Genomic DNA, 12,114 nt, shown 5'->3' on the forward strand with positions numbered 1-12,114 from the left:
AACAAAAGCAACAAAAACAAACCCCAGAGAGGAAAGGAGAGTCAGAATCCAGAGTTGCTACCATATATTATCTAAAATGTCCATTTTTCAACAAAAAAGAAACAGGAAAGTATGCAAAATGGTACAGCCACTTTGGAAGACAGTTTGGCAGTTTCTTACAAAGGTAAACATAGGCTTACCTTATGATCCAGGAATTGTGCTCCTAGGTATTTACCCAAAGGAGTTGAAAACATATGTCCACACAAAAAACCTGCACACAAATGTTTATAGCAGCTTTAATCATAATTGCTAAAAACTGGAAGCCACCAATATGTCCTTCAATAGGTGAGTGGATAAACAAACTGTGGTACATCCATAAAATAGAGTGTTATTCAGAAATAAAAAGAAACAAGCTATTAATCATCAAAAGATATGGAGAAACCTTAATGCATATGACTAAGTGAAAGAAGCCAATTCAAAAAGACTATATACTGTATGATTCCAATTATATGACATTCTGGAAAAGCAAAAAACCAGAGACAGTAAAAAGATCAATGGTTGCCAGGTGTCTGGGAGGAAAGGAGGAGGATAAATAGGTAAAGCACAGGGGTTTTTTAGGGTTGTAAAACTATTCTCTATAATACTGTGATGGTGGATACATGATATTATACATTTGTCAAAACCCATAGCGCTAAGAGCAAATCTTTTTTAAAAAATATTTTTATTGTGTTTTAAGTGAAAGTTTACAAATCAAGTCAGTCTTTCATACGAAACCTTATATACACCTTGCTATATACTCCTAGTTGCTCTCCCCCTAATGAGACAGCACACTCCTCTCCACCCTGTGTTTCCATGTCCATTCAGCCATCTTCTGTTCCTCAGCCTTCACACCTCCCCTCCAGACAGTAGCTGCACATATAGTCTCATGTGTCTGCTTGATCCAAGAAGCCTACTCCTCACCAGTATCATTTCCTGTAAGAGCAAATCTTAATATACGAACATTTTTTAAAAATCAGGAAATCAGGGGATAGCAGGAAGGAACGCAGACTTTGACAAGAGAATCTAACTATATTATGAATGTATGAAACTACCCCACCAAAGGGGATTGGGGAAATCCCTGGAAATGAGTGGAGTTTGTAAAACTGAAGGCAAAAGGAACTGCACATAAGCACTGTACTTTGGTTGATAAAGTTGTTTCTCATAAGGAGTACAGGTTAACAATTCTGATACTGCTATACATGTATACTGGAATTGAACAATTAAGTAAATGGATGGCAGATGGTGGGAGCCAGGTTTCTCACTGTTAGGGTTGAAATTTATAGATAAGCAAGGAGAGGAAACTAGAATGATCCATGTGGTAATGGATAGAGTTTGAAGACATTAGTAAGAATTCATGTTTACCTTAATATAGTTACAGGTGGTTACTTACAGAAATATTTATAGGAATGTGTATATACATGGGTTAATATACAACATACATATATATTTTTGCTCTGTCAGCTGAGAGGGTCTAAAAGAAATGAAACACCAGTAGCAATGAGCACAGGTATGTACTCCCGATATATGACAAAAATGGCATTTTACCTCTGTGGTCTTCCTCCTAAAAACCCTTAACTCCAATCTAAAAATGAGAAAGACACCTAATTCCAATAGAAGAGCATCCTACAATATAAAATACACCTGACCAACCAAACGAAACCCATTGCCATTGAGTTGATTCTGACTCATAGAAGCCCCATAGGACAGGGTAGAACTGACTCACAGGGTTTCCAAGGAGCAGCTGGTGGATTCAAACTGCCAACCTTTTGGTTAGCAGCCATAGCTCTGAACCATTGTGCCGCCAGGGCTCCTTATACTTCTCAAAATTGTCAAGGACATTGAAAACAAGGAAAAGTCTGAGAAACTGTCATAGCCAGGAGGAGGAGCCAAAGGAGACGTGAAGACTAACTTATGTAGTATCCTGGGTGGGATCGTGAATCAAAGAAAGGACATTGGATAAAAATTAAGGAATTCTGAATAAATTACGGACTTGAGTTAATAAGAATGTATCAATTATTGGTTCATTAATTGTAACAAATGTATCATACTATTAATAATAGGGGAAGCTGTGTGTGGAGGTATATGGGAACTCTATTCCGGTAAATCTAAAACTTCTCTAGAAAATGAGGGTGAAATGAGGACATTCCCAGATAAACAAAGACTGAGTGAATTTGTTGCGATCACTTCTGCTTTACAAGAAATGGTTAAGAAGTTCTTCAAATTGAAAGGAAATGACGCCAGAGGATAACGCGAATCCACAGAGCACCAATAAATATAATTATGAGGTAAATACAAAAGACAGCATAAATATGCTTTTTCTGGGAGAAATTAAAGAAAAGCTAAATAAATAGACGTTCTATGTTCATGGATTAGAAAATTCATTATTATTAAGATGATATTTCTCCACATATTGATTTATAGATTCACTGTAACCCCTATCAAAATTCCAGATGGTTGTTTTGCGGAAATAGACAAAACGATCCTAAAATTTATGTGGAAATGCAAAGGACCCAGAACATTCAAAATAATCTTGAAAAGGAAGAACAAAATTAGAGGACTTATACCTTCCCAATGGAAACCCTGGTGGTGTAGTGGTTAAGAGCTATGGCTGCTAACCAAAAGGTCAGCAGTTTGAATCCACCAGGCACTCTCTGGAAACACTATGGGGCAGTTCGACTCTGTCCTATAGGGTCATTATGAGTCAGAATCAACTTGATGGCAACAGGTTTGGTTTTTGGTTTGGTATATTTCCTGATTTCAAAAATTACCATAGAGGGGAAGACAACACGCAATACAGGCGAAGTCAGCACAACTAAACCAAAAGCAAAGAAGTTTCCTGAATAAACTGAATGCTTCAAAGACCAGCGTAGCAGGGGCGGGCATTGGGGGAGCATGGTTTCAGGGGACATCTAAGGCAACTGGCATAATAAAATCTATTAAGAAAACATTCTGCATCCCACTTTGGAATGTGGCATCTGGGATCTTAAAAGGTAATAAGTGGCCATCTAAGATGCATCAATTGATCTCAACCCACCTGGATCAAAGGAGAATGAAGAACATGGAGGACACAAAGTAATTATGAGCCCAAGAGACAGAAATGGCCACATAAACCAGAGGCTACATCAGCCTGAGACCAGAAGAACTAGACGATGCCCGGCAACAACCGATGGCTGCCCTGACAGGGAACACAACAGAGAACCCCTGAGGGAGCAGGAGAGCAGTGGGATGCAGACCCCAAATTCCCATAAAAAGACCAGACTTAGTGGTCTGACTGAGACTAGAAGGACCCCTGTGTTATGGCCCCCAGACCTTCTGTTGGCCAAGGACAGGAACCATTCCCAAAGCCATCTCTTCAGACAGGCATTGGACTGGACAACGGGTTGGAAGGGGATGCTGGTGAGGAGTGAGCTTCTTGACTATGTTGGCATTTCCTGCCTGGAGGGGAGATGAGAGGGCAGAGGGGGTTAGAAGCTGGTGAAATGGACACAAAAAGAGAGAGTGGAGGGAGGGAGCAGGCTCTCTCATTAGGGGGAGAACAATTGGGAGTATGTAGCAGGGTGTATATAAATTTTTGTGTGAGAGACTGACTTGATTTGTAAACTTTCACTTAGAGCACAATTAAAAAAAAATCACCATAGAGCTAAAGTAGTTAAGACAGTGTGATGCTGGCATAAAGATACACACACACACTCACACACACACATGAATAGAATTGAGAGTCCAGAATTAAACAATTAAATTTATGGTCAATTATTTCAACAAAGTTTTTAGGATAATTCAATGGGGGAAAGGGTAATCTTTTCAACAAATGGTGTTAGATAATCGAATACTGTCATGCAAAAAGATGATATTAGGCCCCTACCTCAGAACATTCACCAAAAAAAAAAAAAAAAAACTCAAAATGGATCATAGACCTGAATTAAAATATAAAATAAAACTTTTAGAAAAAAACATAAGAAAAAATCTTCATGGCCTTGGGTTAGGCAAAGGGTTCTTTGATAGCTTTGTTATGTGTCAACTTGCAGGCTGAACTACATTTCCCAGAATCCCCTTTCTTTTATATTTCCTGTTAGGATGGACCACAGGGAGATTCTTGCAAGATTTGGAAGGTAGAAGGAATAGAAGCCATTTTGTAGCTGATACACATTGCAACTGATCTGTTGACTTACTTACCATCTGGCTTCTTGTTGTGTGCCCTTAAATTGATTTTGACTCACAGTGACCCCATGTGAGAGTAGAGCTACCCCATAGGGTTTTCTTGGCTGTAATTTTTACAGAAGCAGATTGCCAGGTCTTTCCCCCACAGTGCAGCTGGGTAGGTTCGAACTGCCAACCTTTTGGTTAGCTGACCACTTAACCACTGTACCACCAGGACTGCTTACCTCATGCCATGAAGCCTATATATTTGGCATGAAGCAGTAGCGTCTGGACCTGCAATTGCTCTACATTCCTTGGATTCTCCTTACTTTTTTCTGACCTTTTTTCCGATGCCTACGCTGTGGACTGTATCCTGAAGCATCCGACACAAAGACACAAACTTACAGAGACTGCTTAACTAGACCCCACAACCCCACAATTGCATAAACTAATTCCCTTTAAGAAATATACACACAAACACACACACACACACATCCCATGCACACGTTTTCCACCTTTATATTTAGCAGCTGAGGGCTTAACCACTACACCAACAGGGCTCCTTAGGAAAATGCAAATTGATACAATGAGATACCACTTTACACTTACTAAAAATGGCCATGGAAAAAAAGACAACAGTCAGTGTTGCTGAGGATGTGGAGACGCTGTAACCTCCATGCCCTGCTGGTGGGAATATAAAATGGTGCAGCCGCTTCGGAAGACAACTGGACAGTTTTTTTAAAAGTTAAACATAAATTTACCATTTGACCCAGAAATTCTGCTCCCAGGTCTCTACCCAAGGGAAATGACAGTATGTGTATGTTCATGCATAAAAGCCAAAAAATGGGAACAATCTGAATGTCCACCAACTGGTGAATGAGTAAACAAAACAAAGTATCTCCATCCAATGGAATATTGCTTGGAAATAAGAAAAAATGAAGTACTAATATATGTTATAACATGGGTAAACCTCAAAACCTTAATGCAAATTGAAAGAAGACCATATACCGCTTACATGAAATGTCCTGAAAAGGTAAAACTATTGAGACAGAAAATGGATAATGGTTGCCTGGGACTGGGTTGAGAATGAGGATTGACTGCAAATAGGCACAAAGGATCTTTTGGGAATGATGGAAATGTTCTAAAATTCGACTGTGGTGATTGTTGCACGGCTATGTAAATGTACTCAAAATCCCTGAATCTGTACACTTAAGATGGGTGAATTTTATGGTACGTTATACGAGTAAAGCTGTTTTTTAAAAAGTCAAACTCTATTTCCAATGCCTTAAAGCACTCTTACTTATTTTTTTCTTTTGTTTCTTCCTGTCTTCAAACAAAGACACGCTAATTTTAGTCAGTATCTTGACATTGCTCTCAATAGCTTTGAATGTCGCTGGTAATATCTCCATTTGTGCTATCCAGTGGCTGCGTTCTTCGATATCAGTTGCAGTGATCTCAGACAAAATGACATCTAGAAGAGAGTTAAAAAAAAAAAAAAAAAACTTCGTGCAGGAAAATAAATAATTATAACGATGTATGTTTATACTATTGGCAAACGATTTAATACACTAGTACTAGGGGATACAGGTATCTTGCACTTTTTGTTATTCTGAGGCTTTTCTCTGCAAAGAAATTAAGGAAGAGACTTGGAACTGGAGGCTGCATAGTAAATGTGGGACATGAAGACATGAGTCAGATTAAAAAGTATCAATTTGGTTTAGTTCCCCGACTCCAAAGAATTATAACAGGACAAATTGGTATCTATAATGTAACCATGTGTTTTAATATTGGGGATCTAAACCCCAATTAACTCCTTTGGTAAGTGTTCCAATATTTTATAACCTGTTACATACACTTTCTTGTTTTAACCTGTTACATGAACTTTGTTGCAACTAAGTTAAATTCATATATTTTTAACATCCTTATTCATTCTTTTATTCAACCCATGTATACTCTGTCATGTACTTTTCTAGATGCTGAGGATACAGCAATGAGTAAAAGCTCCTACTGCCTGCATTCTAACCCGGGCAGCACATATTGCTTAGGCAGGACAGGATTCGAAGCACTATGTCCTGCCTAAGCACTATACCCTACCCAAGTCACATGTCCTGACTTCATTAGGTTTACATTCAAGTGAAAGGAGACAGGCAAAAAATAAAAATACACAAGTTAAATATGCAGTATGTCAGATGGTGATAAATGCTATGGGCAAAAAAATAATAGTCCTGGGGTGAGGAACAGGCGTGGTCAAAGAACATCTCATTTTAAGGTGGCACTTAAGCATGGAATGAGCCATGTGGTAGAAAACGTTCCCGGCAAGGGGATGGCAAGCGTAAGGACACTAGACAAGAGCATTCTGACATGCTTGAAGAAAAAGCAAAATCCTTGTTGCCCAGGTGACTCTGACTCATGGTGACCCCACGTGTGTCAGAACAGAACTGCGCACCACAGCGTTTTCCAACGGCTACTTTTGTGGACGTGGATCACCAGGCCTTTCTTCCGAGTCACCTCTGGGTGGACTTGAACCTCCAATCTTTCAGTTAGCAGCCGAGCGTATTAACCATTTCCATCACCCAAGGACTCTAAAGAAAAGCAAGGAGGCCAGAATAGCTAGAGCCAAGTGAGCAAACCTATGTTTTTCTTGTATTTTTCATGCTAGAACAGAGGACAACTACTTGTCAATCTTCTGAAAAGTTTTCTGAATAACTTCTTTAGTCTTTTTCTTCTTTAGCCAGATTAATCTTTCAAAATTTACTTATAGGTTCTGTTCTCTTTTTCACTAACTTTATGACTTCCCTCTGAACCACTTCTGGAAACTTACTCCATTCTTCCAACCAGGCCAGGACTTGGGCAAGAGTCTTTTCTCTAACTTCAAGAGTGTGTGAAAAAGCAGATATTTTCTCCATAAAATTGGATCTCCGTTGTTTGTTATATTCTACAATGGAGGTTTTCCGTCCTTGGAGCAAGTTCTGATCAATAGTATAGCGATTTATTATCCGCTGCACATTGCTCGTTATATCAATCAGCTGCATACTGATGTCCTATAAGAATAAGAAGGGGAATATGGTGAATCAATAAATTCTCAGTTTGACAATAAGCCTTTCTGGTTTTGTGTGAGTGTGGTAAAAATATATAATAAAATTTGCAATTTTAATCATTTTTGAGTGTACAATTCAATAATATTAATTACATTCACTGAGTTGAACAACCATCACCTCTATTCATTTCCAGAAGTTTTTCATCATCCCAAAGAGAAGCTCAGTACCCCTTGAGCAATAACTCCGTGTTTCTTCCTCCTCCCAGACCCTGGTAACAACTAATAAACAACTAATAAACTTTTATCTCTATGTATTTGCCTATTCTGGATATTTCATGCACGTGGGATCACGCAATATTTGTCCTTTTGTGTTCTGACTTTTTTACTCAGCATGATGTTTTCAAGGCTCACCCATGATGTAGCATGAATCAGAACTTCATTTCTCTTTGTAGCTGAATATTTCATTGTATTGTATGTATGTATCATATTTTGCTTATTCATTTATTGATGGGTTGTTTCCACCTTTTGGGTCTTATGAATAGTGTTGCAATGAACATTGGTGTACATGTATCTTCTGTTTGAGTCCCTGCTTTAAAGTCTCTTGGGTATATAACTAGGGGTAGGATTTTTGGGTCATATGATGTTGTGGATTAAATTGTGTGCCCCGGAAATATGTGTTGAAGTCTTAACCTCTGTACCTAACATTGAGCCTCTTTTCATGTGCTTGTTGGTTATTTGTGTATCTTCCTCAGAGAAATTTCTGTTCAAGTTCTTTCCTATTTTTTAATTTTTTTAGTTGTAAGAGTTCTTTATAAATTCTGGACATTAAACTCTTGTCAGATATACAATTACCGAATATTTTCTCCCATTCTGTAGGTTGTCTGCTTTGTTGAAGTCCTTTCATGCACAAAATTTTTAATTTTGATGAAATCCAATTTATCTTTTTTTTTTTTTTATTGCTCATGGTTATGGTGTCATATATAAGAACCTGTTGTCAAAAATAAGATCTTGAAATTTTACCCCTGTGTTTTCTTCTAAGCGTTTTATGGTTTTAGTTCTTATATTTAGGTTATTGATCCATTTTGAGTTAATTTTTTTATTTGGTGTAAGGTATAGATCCAACTTCATTGTTTTGCATGTAGAGAACCAGCTGTCCCAGCATCATTTATTGAAGTGACTATTCTTTCCACGTTGAATAGACTTGGCACCCTTGTCAAAAACCAATTGCCAAGAGAAATAGATGGCGCCTGGCTACCACAACCGACCATTCTGATCAGGGACAAAACAGAAGGTCCCGAAGAGAATAGGAGAAAAATGTAGAACACAAGTCAAATTTCTAAAAAAGGCCAGACCTACTGGACTGATAGAGGCTAGAGGAACCCCCAAGGCTATTGTCCTAAGATACCCTTTGAACTTGGAAATGAAGCTATTTCCACAGGTCACCTTTCATCCAAATAACAGATCGGTTTACAAAATAAACAATATTGCCTGTGAGTAACATGCTCCCTTAAACGATTAACTATATGAGACCAAACGGTCAACAGTTCCTCAAAAGCAAAGATGTGAAGGCAAGGAGGGGAAGGAAAACCAGATCAATGGAAAAAAAAAAAACAAACAGAATGGAAATAATGAGAATGCTGACACATTATAAAATTGACATGAAACAATTTGTATAAAAATTGTTAAAGGGGAACCCACCTTGCTGTGTAAACTTTCACCTAAAACACAATAAAATATTATATATATATAAATATAATATATATATAATAAAATATATATATATATATATATAAAATCAATTGGCCATAGATGAATGGGTTTATTTCTGGACCCTCAATTCTATGTCATCGGTCTATATGTCTATCATTATGCTAGAATCACACTATAGTTTTACATAGTACATTTTGAAATTGAAAAGTGTGATTCATCCTACATTGTTCTTTTTCAAGATTGATTTGGCTATTTGGGGCCCCTTGCAATTCCATATGAATTTGAGGATTGGCTTTCCCATTTCTGTAAAAAAGCCTGTTGGAATTTGGTAGAGATTGCATTGAATCTGTGGATTGTTTTGGGTAGTGGTGCCATCTTACCAATATTAAGTCTTCCAGTTCATAAACGCTGGTTGTCTTTCTGTGAGTTTTAATTTCGGTATTTGTTTTTAAGTCAAGAAATTCTGTTTGGTTCTTTTATTAACCTTCTTACTCATTTTAATGCACTTATTCTTTAGCCATATTTTGGTCAATTTTTGTTTCTTTAAACGTGGTAAATGAGCTTATTTTAAATTGTACATCTAATAATTAAAAAATCCAGTGTTTTGTTAATATGATTTCTTAGATTCTTGTTTCTGTGAACTTTTGATCATTGTAACCTATTTCCTCTTCCTTAAAACTTTATTATTGAAAATAATTTCAGTCTTGTGTTTATAATGCTCTCCTCCAGACAGAGCTTGTTTTTGTTTCTGGCAAGAGCCTTTAGAAAATAATACCTTGCAAGCTCTATAAAATTTCAGCTTGAGTTTTGGGGGCTTGCAGAGGTAGAGTAAATTCTGGTTCCAAATCCATGTGAGTGCCAATCTGTTGGTAGGCATTCTCCAATAAGATTTTTCTTTTCTTCCCCATCTTCTAGATCAAAGGCCAAAACCAGTATGTTTCCTTATAATGACTTTTTTGCAGTATTGGGGGGAGGGATCTAGTTAACTTACTGAGGGTATTGCCTGGCAAAGATCCCAACTACGTGCCCACCCAGCCCAGTGCCATCAAGTCAATTCCGACTCATAGTGACCCTATAGGAGAGAGTAGAACTGCCCCACAGAGTTTCCAAGGAGCGCCTGGTAGATTCAAACTGCCAACCCTTTGGTTAGCGGCTGTAGCACTTAACCACTACGCCACCAGGGTTTCCCAACTACGTGCAGACATCTTTATTTTGACCTCCCACGTTACTTGAGGAATTCCAGAACACTAAATTGTGCTCGTGAGGGGCCTGTACATAGAACGAGAGGCAGTCATTCAAATAGAACAAGGTAATATTACGTGCTTTCAAATCAAGAAAGGTGTGCATCAGGGTTGTATCCTTTCACCTTACTTATTCAATCGGTATGCTGAGCAAATAATCCAACAAGCTGGACTATATGAAGAAGAGTGCGGCATCAGGATTGGAGGAAGACTTATTAAAAACCTGCGATATACAGATGACACAACCTTGCTTGCCGAAAGTGAAGAGAACTTGAAGCACTTACTGATAAAGATCAAAAACTACAGCCTTCAGTATGGATTACACTTCAACATAAAGAAAACAAAAATCCTCACAACTGGACCAATAAGTAACATCATGATCCATCACCACACCACCTGTAGGACAGAGTAGAACTGCCCCATAGAGTTTCCAAGGAGCACCTGGTGGGTTTGAACTGCCAACTCTTTGGTTTGCAGCTGTAGCACTTAAGCACTACACCACCAGGGTTTCCAACATCATGATAAATGGAGAAAAGATTGAAGTTGTCAAGGATTTCATTTTACTTGGATCCCCATGGAAGCAGCAGTTAAGAAACCAAATGACATACTGCATTGGGTAAATCTGCTGCAAAAGACCTCTTTAAGGTGTTCAAAAGCAAAGATGTCACTTTGAGGACTAAGGTGAGCCTGATCTAAGCCATGGTATTCTCAATCGCCTCATATGCATATGTAATGGATTGAATTTTGTTCCCCCCAAAATGTGCACAACTTGACAAAGTCATGGTTCCCACTATTGTGTGATTGTCCACCATTTTGTCATCTGATGTGATTTTCCTATGTGTTGTAAATCCTACCTCTATGACGTTAATGAGGCAGGATTAGAGGCAGTTATGTTTATGAGGCAGGACTCAATCTACAAGACTAGGTTGTATCTTGAGTCAATCTCTCTTGAAACATAAAAAAGTGAGCAGAGAGACAGGGAGACCTCATGCCACCAAGGATGAAGAACTCGGAGTCCCTGCTCCTTAGAAGCTCCTAGACAAGGGGAAGATTGAGGACAAGGACATTCCCCTAGAGCCCGTGGAGAGAGAAAACCTTCCCCTGGAGCTGGCACCCTGAATTTGGACTGCTAGCCTCCTAGACTGTGAAAGAATAAATTTCTCCTTGTTGAAGCCATCCACTTGTGGTATTTTTGTTGTAGCAGTACTAGGTAACTAAGACAGTATGCGAAAGCTGGAAATTGAATAACAAAGACTGAAGAAGAATTGATGCCTTCGAATTACGTTGTTTGCAAAAAATATTGAACATACCATAGACTGCCAGAAGAATGAACATTATCTGTCTTGAGAGAAGTACAGCCAGAATGCTCCTTAGAAGGGAGGATGGAGAGACTTTGTCTCGTGTATTTTGGAGATGTTATCAGGATGGACCAGGCCCTGGAGAAAGACATCATACTTGGTAAAGTAGAGGGTCAATGAAAAAGAGGACAACTCTCAACAAGATGGAATGACACAGTGGCTGAAACAATGGGCTCAAACATAGCAACTATTGTGAGGATGGCTCAGGACCGGGCAATGTTCTATTCTCTCATATATAGGGTCACTATGAGTCGGAATCAACTTGATGCCACCTAACAACAACAACAATATTACTTAAAGGCAAATAATTCTGAAAATAATTATTAAAAAGAGGAAAAAACCCAGCAAATCCAGTAACCAAGTCCCACACAGTAAAATCCCACCCCTGCCCTGCTGCAGAGCTTTATATAGAGAAAAGAGAGCCTGAACTAAAAAAGAAAAGTACAAGGAAGACAGAAGGAGGACACTAGCAAAGGGGTCGGGAATGAAGTGAGTTGGATCAAGTGCAAAAAAAATTAAACCTACCCCAACTCTGGGGAAAAAAATGACAAAAAAGTTACCAGGCAATCAGACCACAAACTGCAAAGCAAAGATTTAAAATTTTGAGCATTCT

At 38.4% G+C, this 12,114-nt stretch overlaps 1 protein-coding gene across 1 annotated transcript in view; it reads right to left on the minus strand.

The window, feature by feature from the left end:
- FAM186A (family with sequence similarity 186 member A) overlaps positions 1-11,559 on the minus strand; it is a 40,147-nt gene extending 28,588 nt beyond the window's left edge. Inside the window, exons 1-3 of the mRNA XM_049884880.1 lie at positions 11,454-11,559; positions 6,977-7,196; positions 5,456-5,626 (exon numbers count right to left, since the gene is read on the minus strand). Coding sequence (XP_049740837.1) covers positions 5,456-5,626; positions 6,977-7,196; positions 11,454-11,456 — 394 coding nt within the window. The 5' untranslated portion in view covers positions 11,457-11,559. The remainder of the gene's footprint in view (positions 1-5,455; positions 5,627-6,976; positions 7,197-11,453) is intronic.
- Positions 11,560-12,114: the final 555 nt, after the last annotated feature.

This window comes from Elephas maximus, chromosome 4 (genome assembly GCF_024166365.1).
Source record: "Elephas maximus indicus isolate mEleMax1 chromosome 4, mEleMax1 primary haplotype, whole genome shotgun sequence".
Lineage (NCBI taxonomy): Eukaryota > Metazoa > Chordata > Mammalia > Proboscidea > Elephantidae > Elephas > Elephas maximus.